Genomic DNA, 21,846 nt, shown 5'->3' with positions numbered 1-21,846 from the left:
TTTTTTTTTTTTTTTTTTTTTTTTTTTTTTTTTTTTTTTTTTTTTTTTTTTTTTTTTTTTTTTTGCCTTTCTTTATGTTGGAGCTGTTTATTTTTGTGGTGTTTTGTTGTTGGGTGAGGGTGGCTGTTGCTACTTAGAGAACTACCCTTTTGTTGATTATTAGAAAATATAGGTTTCAAGTATCCCCAATCCAAAAGCCTAAGCTAATAGGTTAAGGTAGAGTCTTATATCAATACTTCCAACTCTCCTTTACACGGGTTGGATTTTAGTACAAAATCCAACAAGTGGTGATTGGTATTAATTGGGAGAAAATGACATTACAAATTTGTGAACATAGAATCTCCTACTATGATATTATGGTAAATCCGCACTCCACAAAAACTTAATCTAATGGGCTGTGATAATTTAATCTTTTACTTTAACAATGTAGCAAACTTTTACTGGCAAGAAGTAATGGAGTCTAGAGGAGTAAACACTTGATTTGCTCATTCTAACTTTTCTCTGCATTACTCAAGTAAGAGATTTAGTTCGCAATTTCTCATAAACATGGAGGAAGAACTCTTCATCTGGTCCCAAAGTTACATTATAAGCTTTTAATTCCATTCTTTTCATCCTAACGTAAAAATAGATTTACAACATTTCTTTTACAAAAGGCAATTGACATGTAGCTGGAAGGTTTTCTGATGTCAATGGGGGAACTTTATAACGTTTGCTGACGACGGAACAATTTGACACAAATCTTAATGAACAAATCAATTTTAAAAAATACTAGGGACCAATGTGAAAATTATTTGTTAGAGTGGCTTGATCAAGCTAGAAGTGTATATTATTTTAAATGACATTGATAGTGGGGTTCTTATGCATTCTTATTACCTGTGTCCCTGTATAACTTTATGAACAGAGGTGCACGACAATCAATCAAAGATGGTGGAGGATTAAGTGCGTTAGAAAGAGCAATGGAAATGGGATCAATTACCGATGATGAGCTATTTCTTTTGCTTACAGGATCCGAATAAAGCATATGGACACTTTTGATTTATCATTAATATTAACACCATTGTTTATTGTGTAACTTAGTGTATTCCTTTTTCTGTTAATCGAATCTAAAGATTTGTTGAGCTATTTTTCAAAAGACCTAAAGTTTTGTAATTATTGTTAACTTCTGCTATCTCTTCATTGTTGATGATGATAAGAATAATTTATTAATTTCCAGTGAAGATGCTATCTCTGGACAAAAATTCTCAATTTGGTATGGTTCTTCTTTCTTCTCGATTTTTGGATCCACAATAATTGTAAGAATAATCTGAGTAAATAGATGATAAACCATCTTCAAGAAGTTTGACAAATTTCCTTGTAAACTGATCCATGGTCATTATCAAGAAGAAAAGAGAATCGAACTCTCCACATTCTCTTTCCAACGTTTTAACAACTCTTCTTCTCGTTATGGTTCTTGTTTATGTTTTCAATTCCACTCTTGAAATTGCTGGAATTTTTTCAAGAAGGAGCTGGATTACCAGATTATTCTCAGTCTTGCCCGTCGTTGAATTGAAGCATGGCAAAAGGAAACAAAGTTTTAAATGGTTCTTTGAACTTATAACTTCGACACCATGAAATTTTAATTCTTCTTGCAAGAGAACTCTCTATGCTTTTCACATATTTACATATTTACATATTTTTGTGTACGGATGCAGTGTTAACTCCCTCGACTGAGATGAACTCGATCACTTGACCCCACCCAGTAATTCACATCTCGTGTACGCCATAAGCATGAACCAAAGAAACGTAATATCTAAGATAGTCATCAATCAAATATTGACAACCATATGCCTATTTATTTTGTTCTAACATATTTATGTGAATATATGTAATTATGTTGTTCTCCTTTATTTTCTATACTACTACAAAAAAAAATATATATATATATATATATGCATTCTTTTTGTTTACATTTATTTTTTTTAAAATTAATATGCGTTATTAATAATGGATTGTGAACTGAGTTCTTTGATAAGCAAGATGTTACGGTAATATATTAAAAGATAACATTTTATATAACTGAGAAAATACACGAGAATCGAGCTTCTTCTAGTCTACATGAGGATACTTATTTAGTTTATAGAAAATCCTCACAAACATAGAGAACCATAGGTAATAAGTACAAACATACCCATCAAGTCTAGAAGATTATGTAGACTGGGAGCAAAACACAACTAAGACGCAGCATACTCAATCGTATTATAATATGAATGAGAGATGAAACTCACATAGAAACATATAGAGGTTTATTTATCTTTAAGGTGAGATCCAATGTCTTTGATCAAGTTGTTCAAGAATTCAACGTACTTGTCAGGATCAGGATCAGGAGAGTTATGATCAAGTTTCCCATATTTCATGCGCAAAATTACCGAGCTAAGCTTAAGTCCTTTTGGTATAACTTGAAAAATGACGTCAAAGGCCTTGTAATACTTGAACACATCTCCTCCCACTCCAATCATGGATATGAGTAGGTTGTCATCATCGAATTCCTCTCGTTCTTTGTAAATTTCAGCTTTACCATCTTAGCCAACCACATAGCAAAACAAGAGGAGATGAATGGTTCAGAATATGGTATAAAAGAAGTGAAAAGAAAAGTGAGTATGTATGTATGTAGGCATACCGACTGTGTAATACCAGAACTTGATGGAATCATGAACTTCAACTTTCTGGATGGACTGAGAAATATTTGGGAGATTGAAGGAATGGTGTGTGAAGATGTTGTAGAATTCAGTTGCAGCTGCCTTTATTTCTACTTCCCTCGAAAGCTCTTCAACAAGAGGCATGGTTTCAGGACTATCCTATGTGTAGCTTGATTGCCTTACTCAAACAAACCCACAAACAACCATGCCCCATGCCTTCCCCTATTTATACGCCCACTCCTCAACTCTTCTTTCTTGCTCTTCAGGTATCCTGCACGTTGCTTCCAATTAAGACAAAAAAGTAGCTGCTTTTTCGAATAACTTCTTAATTTTTTTTTAAAAAAGAACATTTCTTTAGAACATTACAGAAACAAATGTACGAGGTGGAGGTAGAGAAACAGAAACGTTACATTCGTATGAATTTATTAGGCAAACTCATATAGGCCTCTAGGTTTAGCTATAGGCTAGTGCATATTCACGCGGTTGAAAACTAACGAAAAGAAAGGAACACATATCATGTCGAAATATACGTAAGGAGCACATGTCATATCAAAGTGTACGTATTCATAAATAACATACTCATGTAACATGCATGAGATCCCACTTTTTAAATTATATTACATGGTCATGTTGTACATAATACTTCCATACATCTCATGACGGACTTTTGTATGAGATATACGTGCTTCTACGTCTCCCTAACCACTTTATTAGAAAAGAAAAAATAAATAAATTTAAATGTGAATTAGAGAACCAGAAAAGGAGGTATACTTCTCTTGGAAAATATAATAGAATTTAATAAAATTACGCTCTCTCAAAAAATCCTATCAAACACTGGAAATGGTAATTTAAGAATTTGTTCTTTAAAACAATTTTCAAATAATTATAACTTTTTATTACGACAAATGAAGTATAAAATAAAGTATGCAGATTTGGAACTTTAATATAAAAAATGTTTAATCCATTTTATTTTTATATAAAAAATTATTAATGTCTAAAAAAAATTGCAAAAAAATAAATATTGGCTTTATTTTAAAGTTTATTGATCACCCAGGACAATATTTTTAGTGAATGATTATTTAATTTTCTCAAGTTTATTTGGAAAGGATGAGCCATGCATATATTTTGAGCAACTATTTATAAATTTATTAATCCTGATAAAAAAAAAATTATAAATACTTGGATTTTTTTGAAACAATAACTGCTATTAATCATATTTAATTGGTTGCGGGGTTTTTTGTTTATATTCTTCTTTTTTCAAGTTGTGGTTGGCATAATCTTAGGTGGCGGGGGTTTGGAATAAATTAGTTGGTGTGTTGTGTCACTAAATTAAAATTTTTGTTTTAGGCATTAAAGATAATTAAAATAATATTATTGACTTCTTGAATTCAGCCTTTCTCACATCGCTAGATTAATCTATCTCACACCTTAAAACAATGAAGTTAAGTATTGTAGATAGTTTACAATGGCAAACAGTGGTTGGACTAAATTATAAACAATTCAGCGGCGACCTAATTGTGACTACGACCACAGTCAGACGATGCTGCAATCAAGAACAATCCGAGGATGAGGAAGTGGAATCGACCATGGATTAAAAGCTAAATCCAACAATCTCACCCACCGCTATTCAATTGAAGGTGGTGCCAGCAATGGAGATGGACGAAGACAATTCTAATGCAAGGTTGAAATCAAAGAAGTGAACAGAGAAGTTGTTCTGTAAAATCATGAATCATGAGTAAAATACAAATGAAAAAGTTGTGTATAACAACTATTTTCCTTTGAGTATAATGATTTATTTGAACCCATGTAAAAATGTTTTTTAATGGAAAACTTTAAGCCTGAAGTTTCTAAATTTTTTTAGGGTATACAAATACTCATCTAAATTTGGAATGGAATTTCATTGGATCGAAATGCTTAAGCTAACAAAATTTACTTGAGACGATGATGGGAAATCAAGTGAGATAAGTTGTGTTTGCTTTACCATTTACAAAGAAAAATTGATCATATACATAATAATGTAGGAGGCAAAAACCAGAGCGGGAGGCGTACTCCGCGAAAAGATTCGGAGGCAGAATTGAAAGGCGTAAAGCTTGAACGTCATGTCCGGCACCAATCCCTTTTTCTCCTTTACGATTTTCCGTGTCCATTTTCTCGTCTCTCGAATTCGTTTCTGTTCTTCAATTTGATTGGCTTCTTCAACACGCAAGCCCCTCGTATAAGTACTTGCTGACGTTTTTGGGAATTGGGACATCTTTTTTCTCCGCCGATCGAAAATGGATGACGAGGTGGTCCAGCGGGTTCTCCAAGAAGGCAGAGATTTCTACCAAAAACAGCCCTCCACTTCCACCTCTTCCTCCTCCATCCTTCAATCACTGCCGCTACATGTGGTGTGTTTGATTAATCGCCTGAATTCTGGTTTTTGTTGACTTGTATGACTGTTTTGTTACTGATTCGAGCGAATTGGATTCGGATTTTTTCTTTGATTCTATTTTCGTATGGGGTGTTCTTGGTAATCTCGAAAATTCCACTTTTTTTTTTCTTTCTTTCTTATTATTATTTGTGTGTTTGTGTGTTTGTGTATACTGGTTTAGTGCTGTGCTGAATTGATGCTGGTTCTTCTTCATAATTTTCGTCATGCAAAACACATTGTAAACTGGTAACTTCGACTTTCTCGTTCACTTGGGGAGGAATTTTTTAACCTTTGACATTTTAGTTGAGCATATAGTATGTACCTAAATGAGATGAGTATGCGCAGGCTGGTTCTTTGTATTTATCCTCAACTATGTCTGTTTGTATCTCGCTGTCATACATTATTGGGGAAGGATAGTTCTGCTAATTCTGTGATTCCACTAATATGTATCTAATGATACACTCTGAAACCTTGTGAATGAGGTTAATCATTTCTGAATTGACATATGCAGTCTTTCGATCATGGATATTATCTATTAGTAAAATCCATCCAAGAACTTAGAGAGAAAAAAGATGGACTTGTAACAGTTGGAATTGGTGGTCCAAGCGGTTCTGGTAAAACCAGGTATAACATTTTTTTTCCTCTTCTTTTTCACCCTGGTGAGAAAACATTGGTTAGGGTTTACTTACCATCTTTCAATTGCTCTGATATGTCATGCTATGTGGTTTTGTTGAAGCTTAGCAGAGAAAGTGGCATCTGTAATTGGCTGTAATGTTATATCGATGGAAAACTATCGTGATGGAGTTGACGAGGGGAATGATTTGGATTCTATAGACTTTGATCTTTTAGTGCAGAATCTTGAGGTTTTTTTTTCTTTATTATTATTATTTTTTTATATGTCTGCCCAACTTGGCTCTATTAAATTTTTAATATTAGTTTCCAGAAACTTAATGTTTTAGAATGTCCCTACTTTTCCAGTCAATATTTATGAATGGGCTCTACAATTCTGTTCGCAGGATTTGACAAATGGAAAAGACACCATGATCCCAGTTTTTGACTTTCATCTGAAGAAACGGGTCAGTTCAAAAGTAATAAAGAGTGCTTCGTCTGGGGTGGTAAGTGGTGATTACTTTAGCTTGTGTGATGTATTGATTATTTTGGATTGATTTCTCTGCATTTTTTGTATAGGTAATCATCGATGGAACCTACGCATTACATGCAAAATTACGTTCTTTGCTAGATATTCGGGTTGCAGTGGTAACTTCTTATTCTATTCTTCATTTCTAATGTATGGGGTGAATGTGAATTTTTGTATGCAACTTTTTTTGAGAAGTTTCCAATCTACTGGTCACATGGATGTCTTCATATCAAAGATAAAATTATGATATAAGATTCACTAATGTGCTCTAGGGATGACTGTAGCCCTTTTGATGTTTCTTTTAGTAATAAGATGTTGAAGTAGCAGTTTATTGATTTATTTTTGGCAAATTAGGTTGGCGGAGTTCATTTTAACCTTCTCTTCAAAGTTCGGCATGATATTGGAGATTCCTGTTCATTGGATTACCTTATTGATAGCATATTTCCTTTGTTTAGAAAGCACATAGAGCCAGACCTCCATCATGCCCAGGTTGGTATATCGACTTATCTCTGTTATTGTATCTGAAACATCAGCTTTACAATTATATTTGTGTTTTAATATTGCAGATAAGAATTAACAACAGCTTTGTCTCATCATTTAGGGAAGCAATATACAAGCTGAAATGTAGAAGTGAGGTCTGTACTAATCCTTTTGGTTTATGCTTACAAAACCTATTTTTGTATAGCAAAGATGGGATTGATTATTCTACTGTTTTGCCCCCTAATCTTATGCAAAGGATGTTTTCATGTTTCGTTTTCCCATGGTATAAATTTGTTTTAGAGTAGTTTTGTCAAAAAATGAATGCTTTGATTTTGTCGTCATGCAAGATTAGCTTGATATTTTTTGAAAACTTTTTAATACATGTCAAGGAAGATACTTTGGCTTCACTTTAAACCAGAGGGCCTTCGAAGAGAAATCTTGTAGCCTCAAAGGCAATGGTATTGAATTCCTTGCGAATTCGAGTTTCGGCAATCATACCATCGCTTTCGAAAAAGCGTGTTCCTCAGTAAAGTGGCTTCAGCTCCTTCACCTCTCCAATAGGAATGGCTAAACTGATTGTCCCAGGAAGAAAGTTAATGAAAACAAAGGTCAACAATATCTTGGTTTAACAGAAGTTAGTCAAAATCTTACTTGTCTCTATCGTACTATGATTGCTATCTATTTATAAATAAACGGGTGAGTTGATGCTATGGTGGTGCCTGACCCTAGTTTCTTTTTTGTCATAGCTGAGGGAACAAATTTTTTTCCCAGGAGAAAAGGGCAACCTATCTGACTAATAAGAAAAAGGGGGTGAGATGGGCCTTTGGAAGAGGAACACAAACCTATTTACGCTTTGTCTCCATCTGATGTTTTCTCTCTAATTCTTCTTGTAATTATGATCTTGTCCATGTTGTGGTCAATCAGGAGCCCATTCTGTAACCCTTTGGCTTAGTGGGGATTTCTCATCTCCCATTCTGTAACCCTAAACCGTCTGTATATCTTTCGAGCATTATATGCTTGTTTGTTTCTTATAAATTCTTTTTTTTGGAATCTATGGCTTGAGAAGAACAGCAGAATTTCCAATAGTTTGGAAAATACTTTTTTTCCTTTTAATTCTGAAATTGTTTGGTTTCTTATAAAAAAATAGAATCTTAATAAATTCTTCGTACTTTCTAATATCCCGTAGAAAGGAATATATTAAGTTTTTTTTCTTCTTCTTATTCCTTATTCAAACAAACCGTTATGACCTTGCCATGATTTTAAGTTCCTCAACGTGGGCAACAGTTATCATATGCATGCTCACTTACTCTAAAACTGTCGTCTTTTCTGACAGTTCCCAGATGTAGATTCTGCTCATCTTTTTAAAGGAAATCAACCGCATACGGACAAGTAGGTCTATCAGTACATATTTATTTCAAGTTGCTACTTGTCAATATTGGGTTGGTTTCAGTGCTTAATTTTGTTCAGATTCCAGTTTTATTGAGATGTATCTTAGGCCTCCATCTGCAAGTGAAGAAGCGCGCATAAATGACTGGATTAAAGTTCGACAATCTGGTATTAAGTACTATCTATCACTTGGTGATCAGAGGATAGTCGACAAAAATTTTATCATCAGACCTAAAGCTGAATTTGAGGTAACGTATCTTATTCATAAGATGAAGCAGATTTGTTTTATAGTGATTCATTAATCATTGGAATAATATCAAATAGCAATATTGCCTTACCAGAGTTTGCTATAACATTTCACTACTTTCTTTGCTCGTGTTTGCGTGCATGTTGTTTGCAATTATCTTCAAAATACTTATCAGCATTAAATTCTTAGAATACTCATCACTAATAGGTAGCTTAGCAATTTTGATTCGAGGTAGATTCCTTTTTTTTGTTTACTTTTACAAGTCGAGTAAAAAAAATTTTAAATCTTGATTGCTAGTTTATTTAGGGTTCTCACACTAACCTGTTAAAATGTGCGTTAACGTCAAAGAATCTCGGTTTTTGATGTAGTTGCCATAAGTTTGTTTTTTTTTTCTGTCGAGATTGGGTTGGTGTTTTGTGTTCCATTAATACAAGATTGAAACGAATTGATTTATCTTCAAAAAATTGCCTAGTCATTAACAAATGGCCAAGGGATTAATAGAAGATAGCAAAACTCCTGCTACCTTTTGCTTAATTATTAATAACTCTCTGAATTGTTTATGGCCGTGACAATGTTGTTTTGACTACTCTGTAAGTCTTCTGCATTAGTTATACATAGGCAAATTTGTTTTGGTACAGAAAGGGATAAATTTGTAGGGGACCTCTTTGGTGGAGTTCAAAATGGTTATGACATTTATGCAAGGAGTGGGATGTTTAACCTTGAGGATAGTATGGTTTTTAAGATGCACACAGTATGGTTGGAAAATATTGAACCTTGGAAGCCTGTAAAAGGCAGATCCCTTCATGTATTTGTCATATTGTATTTACCATTTAGCATTTCTTTATTTAATTTTTTTTATTTATTTTTTTTATTTTTTATATCTTTTGTGATATTGGTTGTGTAGTATGTCTGTATTTATTATTTATATTACTAATATTTTTTCCTTATAGGTAGATGGTCTATTTTCCAATATAAGATCTTGTATTTGATTCAGTATGTAGAAGAAATACAATCATTTTTATCTCTTCCAAAAACTAAGTTGGTATCTGAGTAGGAGCTTGAGCCTTTTACAAATTTTTAAGTCTATAAGCGAGAGGAAATGTTAGAGTATTGATATAATTAAATTTTCCATAATTCATCGATTTAACAATTATATCCTTTGCCTTTGTTTTAGAACTTAGAAGTTAGCATCTATAGATATATTATTTTGTTACTTATAGATGCCTTCACACTTCAGTTGATTTTACTTGTTCTATCTTAAATTGAGCAGGTTGGACGGATGACTTTGGGTGGTTTGCTGGACTTGGGGTATACAGTAGTTGTTGGTTATAAAAGGGCTTCTATATCAGTAAATAAGGGCAATGTTTCTGTGTCGCTTGAAACAATTGATTCTCTTGGTGAGACATTCATGGTGCTGAGAAGCTCAAATCGAAAAGTAGGCATTGATTATCCTTTTATAAGTCCTATTTATCTTCCCTTGTAGGCTAGTTTTGGTATTGCCCCCACCTTTTAGTGTAGTCTGACTGTTCAAACCATTTTCAGATAAAATCCTTCTTTCTATATTCATAGTTTTGGGTGAATTAGTCTATTAAGGATTAGTGGTGGCAAGTATTACATGTATACTGATAGCGGACATGTTTTTCATTTCATGGCTTCTCCTTTCTCTTTTCCTTTCCTTTTTAGACAGTCGGAGAAGAAGTGTTGAGGATGGGTATCAGAGGATCTTGGATTACAAAGTCATACCTGGAGATGATTCTTGAAAGAAAAGGTAGAAACGACAAGCTTCAAATGTGGACCCTAGTATTCCTTGCTCTGCTATCCTTTTCTTTTCTTTTCCCTCTCTCTTTCTTTCTCGTTCCATCTCTTTAGTTTCAGGTTTATCTTGCTTTCTCTGAATTTCTTTTGGCCGGGGGGTTATTTTCTATAAGGCATACTTGTGCATCCCTTTAAACACTATTGTTTTTCGTAGTTTTCTTCATTTTTTTCAAATTTAGTTCTTTTTTTTTTTCAAATCTTATTTTTAGTAACCTCTCCTGCAGGTGTCCCACGATTAAATACCCCTCCACTTTTACCAAATACATCTGTGGCTAATAACCAAGAAAAGGTTGTCATTGCTCCAAGGCCTATCCGTGTTACTTCAAACCCTGTTTCTCGACTTGAGGATCTTTCTCAGCCATGGACTCGATCTCCAACAAAATCTCAAATGGAACCAGTAGTTGCAACATGGCAATTTATTATTCCTCCCCGATCTGATAGTTTAACGACTGGTATATTTCCTTAAGTTTTAGCATTTATATGATCAAATTTGTACGGGTGATCTATTAGAATGATACATGTTTAGATTACTCTCATGAAGCAACCACAGATCCTGCCTCTTTCAGGGACTATATGAGGCTTGCTCCAATGCCTGATTCATGTGACCTGGATAGAGGTTTGCTTTTAGCTGTTCAAGCGATTCAGGTAGTAATGCTATATGAGTTGGTAGAGAACAGTTTAGGACTTCATATTACTGTCCGCAGTAACTGCAGGTTTGGTATTGTTTCAGGCGTTATTGGAGAATAAAGATCTTCCTGTTATTGTTGGAATTGGTATGACATACTTATTATCTTAGTAGATATTTTGTCATTCCCTTTAATTTTTTCGTGTTCATGAGGTTTGTTCAGATCATGGTTGTGTTTCTGTCTTTGGGTCCTTGAGCTTTCATAAAGTTAAAATTTACTCCCTGAAGTTTAGTTTATAGTTTATAATGATCTAGTCCCTGCAACTTTGTAACAATTTAGTCCTTCTAGTTTTGGTCATTAGGCCTTTGTGTAATTATGATCTTGGTTTTGGGTTCTATTTTTGTAATTTGTTTGAACTTGTTTTCTTATGTGCCCTTGTATTCTTTCATTTTCTCAATGGAAGATCAAATTTGTAAAAACTTTGTAACAATTTGGTCCTTCTAGTTTTTCATATTCCCTCGTATTTTTTCATTTTTATTAATATGTAACAATTTAGTCTCCATATTTTAAAATTTGCAACATTTAGTCCCGAGTTTGAAATATATTATTAAGATTTAATAGAATTTCTTATATATGTAGAATGATAAACTGATTAGAGACTAAATATGTTCATAAATTATAAACACTAAATTGTTACATTATATATGAATGAGAGTTTTCGAAGTAGGGATTAAGTTGTTACAAATTTGGAAGTAGTGATACTAAATTGTTGTATGTTAAACTTCAAAGACTAAATTGTTGTATGTTAAACTTCAAAGACTAAATTGTTACAAATTTAATAGTACATGGACTAAATTGTTATCATCTAATGTTACGAGACTATACTGTTACTTTCATGAAAAGTTCGAAAACCAAATTTTTTTTGTAGCCTTCTGCTTTTAAGCAATAAAAAGTCAACATGCTATAATGCCTATTGGATTTTTGAAGTTAACATGAAACTCCTTGAGAAGATTCCAACTCGACTACCTTCTAGCTTGAAAACATAGCTAACAGCAGATCGTATTGTCTGTGACAACCTGGCAATGGAAACTAGTATATATAGATCAAGAACGAGGTTGATAACTTTTTGACGGAGCTACCACCCCTTCACATTCTATCCCTAATTATTCTCCCTTCACTGCCCCTTTATATAATGGAATATCTATTCTGTAAAGGGATTGAGAAATCGATTAAGGAGTTCAGTGAGGTGATTAGATTACTTGTCTTTGTGGGCTGTCAATGGATTGAGTTGCGTTCTTAGTGAAAGTTCCGTTTTTTCAGGAAGAATTGTTAGGAAATGCTAACTATCCCACATAACTAACTAAGAAAATCTTTATATACCAAGTAAATTTCAGCGCCTACTTCCGCCCATGTATCAACATCTTAGCCTCAAGTTGATGAGAAATAACCCAGATTTTAAGTTACATTCATTTCGTACAACTGAGTTACTATTTAATCTTATACTTCCCATAAGTTATTCAACTATTCTTCATTCCCGATGCTACTGTTTCAGGTGGTCCAAGTGGGTCAGGGAAGACTAGTTTAGCTCATAAAATGGCTAATATTGTTGGATGTGAAGTAATTTCTCTCGAGAGTTATTACAAATCGGAGCAAGTGAAGGATTTCAAGTATGATGATTTCAGCACGCTTGATCTGCCGCTGCTGTCCAAGGTTGAAGATGCGTGTGTTTTCTGATTTTGTCCAAAGTGGTCATTTTATTGCTATTTATACCCTTTAAACAGCTGCAGTATGTAGCTTCTTTGTGAACTCATATTTATCCTTTTTCAAATGCATCTTTTCAAAGATTGAATAAATAACTAATGGCTAGAAAAGGAAAAACTCACTGAGGTTTCTCAAGGAAGAGCATTATATGAGTTAGCCATGACCAAAATTACATATGAAGATACAGTCACAAAGCATTGTTGTAGTTGTCTTACGCTTGTTATTTTTATTATGCATTTTCAGAATATTGATGACATGAGAAATGGTCGAAGAACAAAAGTACCGGTATTTGACCTGGAGACTGGTGCTCGAAGTGGTTTTAAGGATCTTGAAGTTTCTGAAGATTGTGGAGTGGTCTGTTATTTCACTTTTCTCTTAACTTTAAATGAATATAAAAGGTTTGAAAAGGGATAGCAAGGGACGGTTCCTGAGTAAGGGCTTCCATCAATCATGGATTTGGTGATGTAAAAGAAAAGAAATAATAGAAAATCAATTGAGTGAATGATTTTCTTGAATTGTTTTTATGCTTAGTTAATTAGCTTTCATTAATTATTTATATATCTATTTCCCCTACCGATTTTCTTTTTAAGGAATCTTAGCTCCTATACAATTCCTGTGTAGAAATGACGAGTCCCAATGAGTAGAAGGATATAGACGAGTTACAATGAATAGAAGGATATAGTACTGCTTATGTCTATTTTTTATGAAGTGGAAAAACTTGCAGTTTGAATTCTAATCATCAACGAAATTTTCCATTGAGCCTTCCCTTGTAACATGGTTTGTAATGAAGTTCACTGAGCTCTGTTGACCTTACAGCATATGTTTAATTTTTACCCATGATGTTTTATAAAGGAGATATTATTTGGGCACGTTCTGCATATATAAAGAAAAAGATTACAAAGTTGTGTGTCAAATCATCACTTATTATTGTTGTGAGATGGAAAATAACAGAACTGACCTTCAAAAGAAAGAACGAACCTAATCCCCCAAGGGGCAGTGCTGTTGGTTAAGGCCTGTAGTCTTTGAGTAACATCGAGTGAGCTTAATAAGGAAAACTCTTAATGTTTCTAGAGTTCAGGCGTGGAGAAGACATAGACTTCAAAAAACTAACTTAGTGAAATTTCAAAATTAATAGTCATGACTTGGGATGTAAACTACAATTTTTGTGATGCATATTTTTTGTTCCATTACCAAATTGTTCTTCCGAAGACCCGTATTATTCTCCTTTTCTGTACTGACAATTTTTCTTGTAAATATGAAATTAATGGTTATGATATTTAACTGTTTTTATGCGATGAAGATGCTCGAACTCACTGCAGTAAATACCTTTGAGATAATAGTATTCTTCTCATTAGCATTCTTATTCCCATTGTATTATAGAAGGGTAAAGTACTTTATATACTAGGCTTGATAAGTACGGTCAGAGCATTTTCTTTTGAAGCTGACAGTTCCTATAGTTCATAAGTGAGAACTAAATAAATTTTGTTGGCAACTATCAACTCTTGGTTTTTTGAGTTGATAGGACTTATTTTATTTTTTGTACCAGATCATTTTTGAAGGAGTATATGCTTTACATCCGGACATCAGGAAATCACTTGACCTGTGGATTGCTGTTGTAAGAACGGAAAACTACATTTTTATGGTTTATTATCGTAGTTTTAATCAGTTGATTATTTTCTAATGTCTGACTCTGTATGCTTCAAATAATTCCTCTAGGTTCACATTTCTCTAATTTCCATTTTGTTTATTTTTGTGAAACAGGTTGGAGGTGTTCATTCACATCTGATTTCTCGAGTCCAAAGAGATAAATGCAAAGCAGGGTGTTTCATGTCACAAAATGACATAATGATGACAGTTTTCCCTATGTTCCAGCAGCACATTGAACCACATCTTGTTCACGCGCATGTTAGTAGACATAAAGTCACCTAAGATTAATCCAATTTCTTATGTTGAGGATTATTTTAATGCCTCTTGCCTATTATACTCGCAGGTTTTGCTAACTTAAACCAAATCGCTTGTTTTTGAGATTTGAGGTGCATTTGAACATTTTTGTCCTTTAATGAATCTGAAAGAATAATATTTGGATAACGAAAACCAACAAATAAATAAATAAATTTGTGTGAAAAATAATTTTTGGATAGCAACAAACACCAAATAGAAACTAGTAACTAATTGTGGCCACTACTATGTTTCTGCTAGATACCAGATTGGGAACTGTTGGCTTTATTAGGACTGGACCTCTTACGTATCAACATTTTACTCCACTCGCTTTTCATGTTAAAATTTCCATGAATTGTGCTGATTATGCAACTATTTTGGCTCCTTTTTGAAAATACATCTTATGCAGTAAGCATCTTTACGTGATGATAAAAAGCATATTTTTTTGGCTTGGTAGTGGTACACAATATCTATAATGATGCCACATTGTTTACTTTCTTTTATACAGCTCAAAATACGGAATGACTTTGATCCTGTGCTTTCTCCTGAGAGCTCACTATTTGTGCTGAAGAGTAACAAGCAGGTGAGAGCTTTTCTGGACATGGACTTCGTATTTGTGAAAACCTTGAGCTTGATAAACTTTTTTGTTTCTTATTTCATTACAGGTGGCTTATCAAGATATACTCAAAATTCTCGAATCATCAAAGGTCTGTAGTTCTATACAAAATTTCATCGACATATATTTGAGGCTTCCAGGAATTCCTACAAATGGGCAGTTAACAGAGAGTGATTGTATACGAGTTAGAATATGTGAAGGCCGATTTGCATTGTTGATACGGGAGGTTGGTTACAGTTTACATAATTTGCTTCAACTTGACCATCCCATGCTCATTTATGAATTTGATGTGATCTATGATTTTTGTTTTTTCCCTGAATCTTATTGTAGCCTATAAGAGAAGGGAATTTCATCATTCAACCGAAGGTGGACTTTGACATTAGTATTAGCACAGTTGCTGGCCTTCTTAATCTGGGGTAAGCTAGAGAACCATGAGTCTTCAGTTTTAAGATCTTGCACCAAATCTTTTGAATTAGGATGTAACTGAATTAATTTTACGTCTTCAACTTATGCAAATTGTTATAAGATTATTCTGTTCATCCTTCAGTTTTTTTTTTTTCTTTTTTGGGATAAAAACTAAACTTTCATTGAAAAAAACGAAAGATTACACTAACATCCAAAAAAACCAAGCCCACAAAGGGGAACTCCACTAAAGAAAGGGGCTCCAATCAAATAAAATAAGACAAAGAATAACTTACAAAACAACCTCATCACCAACTTGTTTACCATTCAATATTGGCTTTTAATTGACTTGTTTAACAAGTCGGTTAATCTTTTATTTAAAGGGGCTAGAATTGGGTCTGGTCACTTATTTTCGATGATGAACTACTCAGTGGCTGATGTGTTGCCTAACATTCAGACCGCTCTAGCCTATTTTGGGGATTTAGCGTCCTTTGTTTAATAAAGAAACGTTGGATGTTGTTGCCCTCCTTCCATTGGTGGGGGAGTTTCATTTTAAGCTGGTGGAAGGGATACTCGTTTGTGGAGTCTTTATTGGTCTAAGGCTTTTCTTGCAAATCCTTCTTTCTTTGCTTTGTCAATCCCTCTCCCACAAGTTGCGTCTTTGACTTGTGGATGGTGAATATTTGAAAGAGGGTTAAGTTCTTTATGTGGCTGGTTCTCCATAAAAGGGTTAACACCTTGGATCAAGTCTTGAGAAAGCTGTCCAATTTAGTTGGGCTATTCTGTTGTATTCTCTGCAAGAGGGCAGCTGAGGACGTTGATCATGGGGTTGTGATTTAAGATGTTTCTTTGAGGAGTTTGGCTTCAGCTTGTCTAAACAAGGATTGCAGAGAGATGATCGAGAAGTTCATTTTTCACTTTCCTTGTCAGGTTGAGGTGTGTGTGTTGTTAGTGTGAGGTTTGTGGGAGAGAGAAATAACGGGAGGCTGATTGGTACTTCTTCGGTACGTTGATTGGGAGGTTGTGATTTAGGTGTCCGTACCTTGCGTGCCACCTCCAAGATACTTCTTCGGTCCTGGCCGAGAGGCTGACTGCTCTATCTCCAACTCCAGGATGTAAAGGCGATTTGCCGTGCACTGAACTTGTGTGAGCAGCCATCGTCGATCATCACGGATCTTGAGTAGCCTGCGCTCGATGGAAATGTGGCAGCCGGCCTCATCGAGTGGCCTCATCGAGTTGACCCAGGCTCACAAGGTTAGAGCCTTGAGCCTCGGGATGAAGTAGACGCCGGTCAGCTTGTGGTGCTTGCCTCCCTTGCCGATGAACAGGAAGGTGCCGTGCCCTTCGATCTTACGACGGAGCCATCGTCGAACTTAACCATCCCGCGAATCCCCGAGTCGAGCTCGGAGAACGCAGACTTGTTTGTTGCCCCTGTGTGTCCCCTTCGATCTTACGACGGAGCCATCGTCGAACTTAACCATCCCGCGAATCCCCGAGTCGAGCTCGGAGAACGCAGACTTGTTTGTTGCCCCTGTGTGTGTCGAGGACCCGTCGTTCGTCTGTGCTCTCTTGTTGCTCGTCCCACTGGTCTGAGCGAACACTCGCTCCTCCTTCAGTTGAATTGGCTCCTCAGTCGATGCCCTTTGTTACCCCTAGCTTGGCCTCTTTGTGGCGGGGATGGAGATGCCGGCACACGATGGCGGCGTGGAGTGAGCCTACCCTGGGATGGACCCCACGATGTGTGTATTTTCGCACTTTGCATTTTCTTCTACTCGAACCTGAGACCTGTGTGTTGTTAGGTCGACACTCTAACCACTTGAGCTATTCAACTTGACTGTTGATAAAGTTGGCTCCTCCGCAATGATATACCACCGATGACTTCAACCAGACTCTGACCACTTGTTGACTTCTGGCAAGCTCTGATACCACTTGTCGGAAAACGTCGACGAAAAAACCAGCCGAAGGAAAATTTCTTCGAAGAAAAAATAACGGAAAGTAAAAGGAGAGAGATTTGCTGAAGACTCAGATGATTACATGTGTGATTCAGTTGGGATATGAAAAGTAAATGGCAACTTAACTAAGCTCTCCCACTATACTTGTACTTCCCACTTACTTCAATTGCGTGGGTTTAACATAAAAATAGTTACCTAACAAAAAAATGGTTAACTAAAAGTTAGGGATTAACCAAAAGTTAGGGATCACATTTACTCGGTAGGATTTATCTAACAAACTCTATATGGGACTCAAAAGTTAGGGATTAACCAAAAGTTAGGGATCACATTTACTCGGTAGGATTTATCTAACCAACTCTATATGGGACTCCATGGATACCTCTTTATAATTATTGGTTAGATCTTAATTTTGCTTGACTGGAAGCTTTTTCTTTAGTTTGCCTCTCTTTTTCTTTTCCTTTTTGTGGACTCTCAGGTTTTTGTATGCCTTTGTATTCTTTTTCATTTTTTCACAATTAAATTTTTGGTTATTCACTAAAAAGAATTTATATATAATATCAAGGAAAGGTTTATTTCCTTTACATAAAAGTAAATATGAACCTTTCAAAGACACATCCCTACTCAATCATATGCAATTCGAGATGCCTTTGCTTGGGCATGGTGGCATGCCTCATCTCTCCGCTTACTACATACCACCTTCTCAAGTCAAAATTAGGTTCTCTGTTAGTCTTAATTTTCATACAACTAACTGCTATCAACTCTTGACTTTATCTATGACACGCTCCCATCTAATCTTTAACTCTTGTAAATATCTCGAGTCTCATATTTATCATGATCTCCCAGTGTGATACGGAACCTTACTTATGTAGAGATTAGTAACACTCAGATAGGTTCTCTAGGAGATAAAACAAGGATCTGAAACAATTTTGTTCTTTAATCAATATATAATTTTAGCCAAGATGCAAATCTTTTGGTTGCGACACTGTTTACCTGGTTAATGAATATCTGTTTATTTGTTTCCTGTTTTTCTTCTTTGATAGTTTGTCCTGACAATAGTTTTACTACTGTTCATTTTTTAACAAAGTTTTACTACAGTTTATTATCTATACAACATGATGTGTGTGTGTGTGTGTGTGTTTTCCTTTTTCTTTTTTCTCTTCTTTTTTCCTTTGTGCGGCCAGGTATCAAGCCATGGCTTATATTGAAGCATCTGCGTACATATACCAAGATGGGAAGGTACTAGTATAATAAACTTTCACACCTGTTCTGTTCTAGTCCCTCAACTTTCAGAATTTTTTGTTTTAGTCATTACACCTTGTATTTGAGATAATCTGTCCTTACTATTCATTTTTATAAATTATTTAACAAAAATTAGAATCCTTTTTTAAAATTGACCTTTGACCTATTATTGACATGTGGCTTTGAACACTATCTGTAAATCAAATGAATCAAAGACGTATCAATGTATTGATTATATTAAATAATTTTAAAAAGTTAGTAACTAAGACTAAAATAAATTTTATACAAGGTTCAAAGGCAAACAAAACATATGATAGCCTAGAGATCCAAATAGAATTAATATGAAAATTCAGGCCAGGTTGTTATAGAGGTCCTTACAGAAGAGGCATTTGCTTATCTTGATTAATTAGTTCAGTCGTTTTAGACATCATGTTTGCAAACCCTTTATTAATCTATTTTTAATTTGAAATTTATGTCCCTTTTTAGATTCTAGTTGAGGTTGACCATCTACAAGATGCTCCTTGTCCTTACCTACAAATAAAAGGGGTGGATAAAGAGGCTGTTGCGGCAGCTGGTTCCATGCTTGAATTGAATGATTCATATACTACAAAGGTTCTGCTTTACTACGTGCACATTGTTCTTTGATTTATAGGATTTCTCCATTTGTTGTAAATTGATTTTCTTTGAGAAAAATCAGAGAATTAGGACCAGCATTTATTTTTGGTCTGCATGAATGTATTTTATAGATAGTGACATTTTTTTATACAAGAAACAACTTTGTACATGACTAATTCCTCTAGACTTTTATATGAAAATCTCATCATCATCATCTCTAGTTTGCTTGAGAAAGTTCATAGACCATGGAAGAAACAAAAGATCCACAAGCAACCCTTCCAACCAGTGCAAATGAGATAACCAGAGAGGAATAGTCAACTTGTTCGTCACATCTTGAACAAATAACACACCATCTTCAACCAAATGCTAAAGTACTTATTATCAACATAACGGAAGCAAATGAGGACAGTGGACAAAAGCAGCCAGTCCATGGCAGTAGGACAATTACGAATTGAACCAACGATGGTTCGACTAGGTTCGACGATGGTGGTGGCTAATGTTAGGTTTGATGGCAGCGGCTAGGGTTGGTGATTGAAAGCAAGATGCGAAGTTATTTCATCTAATGTAGTCAAAGCTATCCTTTAATACATATGTAGATAGTTACACTTACAATTAATCTTTGGAATTTGCCATTGTGGTTCTAGAAAATTAGGAAAGAAAGCTATCCAAAGCTATGCCAAATAGTAAAAATATAACAATATATCTGGTTTGGTTTGCTCTCCTTATATGATGGTTTGATAGTGTTTAAAGGGGAAGAGTCTAGCTGGGAAGCTTTATATGATTTTGTGCAAATCTTCTTTCTTACAAAATATTTTATTTGAGTTACAATGGATACAAGCATGAAAGCAGAACATTCTTCTTTGTACTTCAAACTGACAGTTCCCTTTTCTATTTTAGAGCTATCTTCAAATAATTTTGGAAAGTTTGCCAGAAAATAGGAGTTCTGGCCTAATCCATAATCATCAAGCTGCAAGGCTGCAAGAACTTGTCGAATTTATTCAATCGCAGGTATGTTGAATTTATTGGATAATTCGAGCCTTAATATTATCGGGAAGACTATAAACTATGATTATTATTTAGTAATATTTAGTATGAAGGCCGTTTTTTTCCTCCAAAACTGTCCTTGTTATTGCAACTCAGATTTAGGAGCATTCCATCCGCTGATCTTTGGTTGTTCTTATTTTAAGTTTAAGTGAATTTATTATGAGTGGATTAACATTGTTGAAACATGCATTTTGTTCATCGCATAGTATGTGTGTTACCTAGAGATTTAAGCAAGTTGGTTTAGTTCGAATTTTGGCCAGAACCAACATTGAAACCAAACCCAAACTGACTTTCTGGCAAAAACGAACTAAACTGACTGCAAGGGGCACCGAGCTGACAAAAATTGAACCGATAAAGTCTATCTGAATTGAACTAACCAAATATTTTTCAGTTTTGGTTTGCACTCCTTTATTTTCCCAATCTAGAGGGTTATTGATGTCATAATATACTCTTTGAGAGGCAGATCTTATAAAAACTAGTTAAAAAGCTTCCTCGTTGGTTTTTGGTCGTTTTGCTGTTTAGGTAGCGCTTATTTGATTATTTGTCGGCTCTCAACTTATTTTTTTGGTGCGGGTGCAGTGTGCTTCGGTTTTGTGTAAATTCTGTAATCATTATGTGGTTGCGGTTTGAATGCTTACTGTTCTGTTGGTTTCTTTGGTTGGTTGGGCTGTTTTTGTTCCATTGTTTCATTTTTTTTTTCTTTGATCTGCGTAATTTTTCATTTGATCAATGAAAATTTAAGTTTCCTTGTTAAAAGGGGGAAAAAACCTGTAAAAAACTTTTTGCAAATGTTGAGAATGTGTGGAAACATGATTGGAACAGGGAAGTAGTACAGCTTCAGAGTCATCCCCTAGTAGGGAGGCATCATCTCCACTGGAAGGGATCATCGAAGACATGCAGTCCAGAATCAGAAGGCTTGAACGTTGGCTCGCAATTAATACGGTAAGAGACAGGACAGGACTTTTCTGCCGATATTTCATTTCGACAAGCACTAATACTCTTTTTAAGCCTAAAAAATATGTGGATTTTGGCAGGTCTTGTGGACCTTTTTTGTTTCGGCCCTTGTTGGTTATTCACTCTACCGGAGTAAGCGTCAGTGATCGTGTTTTTTTACGGAGCGAGTCAACAAGCTTACATCCCTCTTTGAATGCATGGTTCTGGTGAAGCTTTCAACCTGCGTATACAGAAGAAAAGAAAATAGGTAATAGAAGCAAGCTAACCACAATAGCAACAAACAACTTGTACAAACTCATTGTTTTCGATTTATGCTATCCATTGAAGATAGTGAATGATATTTTCATTTGAATATAAATGTCACCATTGTGTTTTGTTAGTACCACATTTAAACCAGGTCATTGTTTCTTCCTCTTTCTAAGTTGTTTGTGGGTGGTTTTTTTTGTGAGTATTCTTGTTGGTTGGTTCAATCACTTCACCAAAGCATATGACCAATTGCTTTTTTTTTTTTTTTTTTTTTTTTTTTTTTTTTTTTTTTTTTTTTTTTT

The 21,846-nt window shown here is 34.8% G+C and overlaps 3 protein-coding genes across 9 annotated transcripts in view; 2 read left to right on the top strand and 1 right to left on the bottom strand.

Moving 5' to 3' along the window:
* LOC111447422 (ADP-ribosylation factor GTPase-activating protein AGD4-like) overlaps window positions 1–1,217 on the top strand; it is a 22,484-nt gene extending 21,267 nt beyond the window's left edge. For all 3 annotated transcript variants that reach the window (XM_023086587.1, XM_023086588.1, XM_023086585.1), the window contains exon 19: window positions 902–1,217. In XM_023086587.1, coding sequence (XP_022942355.1) covers window positions 902–1,016 — 115 coding nt within the window. In that variant the 3' untranslated portion in view covers window positions 1,017–1,217. The remainder of the gene's footprint in view (window positions 1–901) is intronic.
* Window positions 1,218–2,030: 813 nt separating this feature from the next.
* On the bottom strand, window positions 2,031–2,892 carry LOC111447630 (MLP-like protein 328). The gene is made up of 2 exons (XM_023086893.1): window positions 2,657–2,892; window positions 2,031–2,557 (listed from the first exon to the last, which is right to left on the bottom strand). Exons 1-2 carry the CDS (start codon window positions 2,817–2,819, stop codon window positions 2,283–2,285), a joined length of 438 nt encoding a protein of 145 aa, XP_022942661.1. The 5' UTR covers window positions 2,820–2,892; the 3' UTR covers window positions 2,031–2,282.
* Window positions 2,893–4,196: 1,304 nt separating this feature from the next.
* Window positions 4,197–21,699, top strand: LOC111447410. Of its 5 annotated transcripts, XM_023086569.1 has the most exons (27): window positions 4,197–4,356; window positions 4,697–5,062; window positions 5,597–5,709; window positions 5,822–5,948; window positions 6,102–6,200; window positions 6,274–6,342; window positions 6,578–6,712; window positions 6,790–6,858; window positions 8,037–8,092; window positions 8,178–8,337; window positions 9,607–9,771; window positions 10,020–10,104; window positions 10,376–10,603; window positions 10,702–10,796; window positions 10,882–10,924; window positions 12,330–12,487; window positions 12,782–12,892; window positions 14,085–14,153; window positions 14,300–14,443; window positions 14,985–15,059; window positions 15,142–15,318; window positions 15,423–15,508; window positions 18,628–18,682; window positions 19,172–19,297; window positions 20,198–20,308; window positions 21,167–21,286; window positions 21,379–21,699. In XM_023086569.1, the coding sequence occupies exons 2-27, from the start codon at window positions 4,949–4,951 to the stop codon at window positions 21,442–21,444; spliced, it is 2,856 nt and encodes a 951-aa protein (XP_022942337.1). In that variant the 5' UTR covers window positions 4,197–4,356; window positions 4,697–4,948; the 3' UTR covers window positions 21,445–21,699. The 5 variants fall into 5 exon arrangements, with proteins under 5 accessions (XP_022942337.1, XP_022942339.1, XP_022942338.1 ...); XM_023086571.1 differs by lacking the exons at window positions 4,197–4,356; window positions 4,697–5,062 and adding an exon at window positions 5,069–5,184; XM_023086570.1 differs by lacking the exons at window positions 4,197–4,356; window positions 4,697–5,062 and adding an exon at window positions 5,408–5,515.
* The last annotated feature ends 147 nt before the right edge of the window (window positions 21,700–21,846 follow it).

Source organism: Cucurbita moschata, unplaced genomic scaffold (genome assembly GCF_002738365.1).
Source record: "Cucurbita moschata cultivar Rifu unplaced genomic scaffold, Cmos_1.0 Cmo_Scf00009, whole genome shotgun sequence".
Lineage (NCBI taxonomy): Eukaryota > Viridiplantae > Streptophyta > Magnoliopsida > Cucurbitales > Cucurbitaceae > Cucurbita > Cucurbita moschata.
Note: the sequence above shows the minus strand (reverse complement) of the source record. Positions and strands in the feature narration are given on the sequence as shown.

Bases quoted from the DNA above. Each gene is read 5' to 3' on its own strand.
- LOC111447410 (XM_023086569.1), top strand. From the start codon at position 4,949: ATGGATGACGAGGTGGTCCAGCGGGTTCTCCAAGAAGGCAGAGATTTC. The intron at 5,949-6,101 runs GTTTTTTTTTCT...TTCTGTTCGCAG, and splicing joins TTTTAGTGCAGAATCTTGAG to GATTTGACAAATGGAAAAGA. The intron at 8,093-8,177 runs GTAGGTCTATCA...TTCAGATTCCAG, and splicing joins AATCAACCGCATACGGACAA to TTTTATTGAGATGTATCTTA.
- LOC111447630 (XM_023086893.1), bottom strand. From the start codon at position 2,819: ATGCCTCTTGTTGAAGAGCTTTCGAGGGAAGTAGAAATAAAGGCAGCT. The intron at 2,558-2,656 runs GTATGCCTACAT...TGGTTGGCTAAG, and splicing joins GTTCTGGTATTACACAGTCG to ATGGTAAAGCTGAAATTTAC.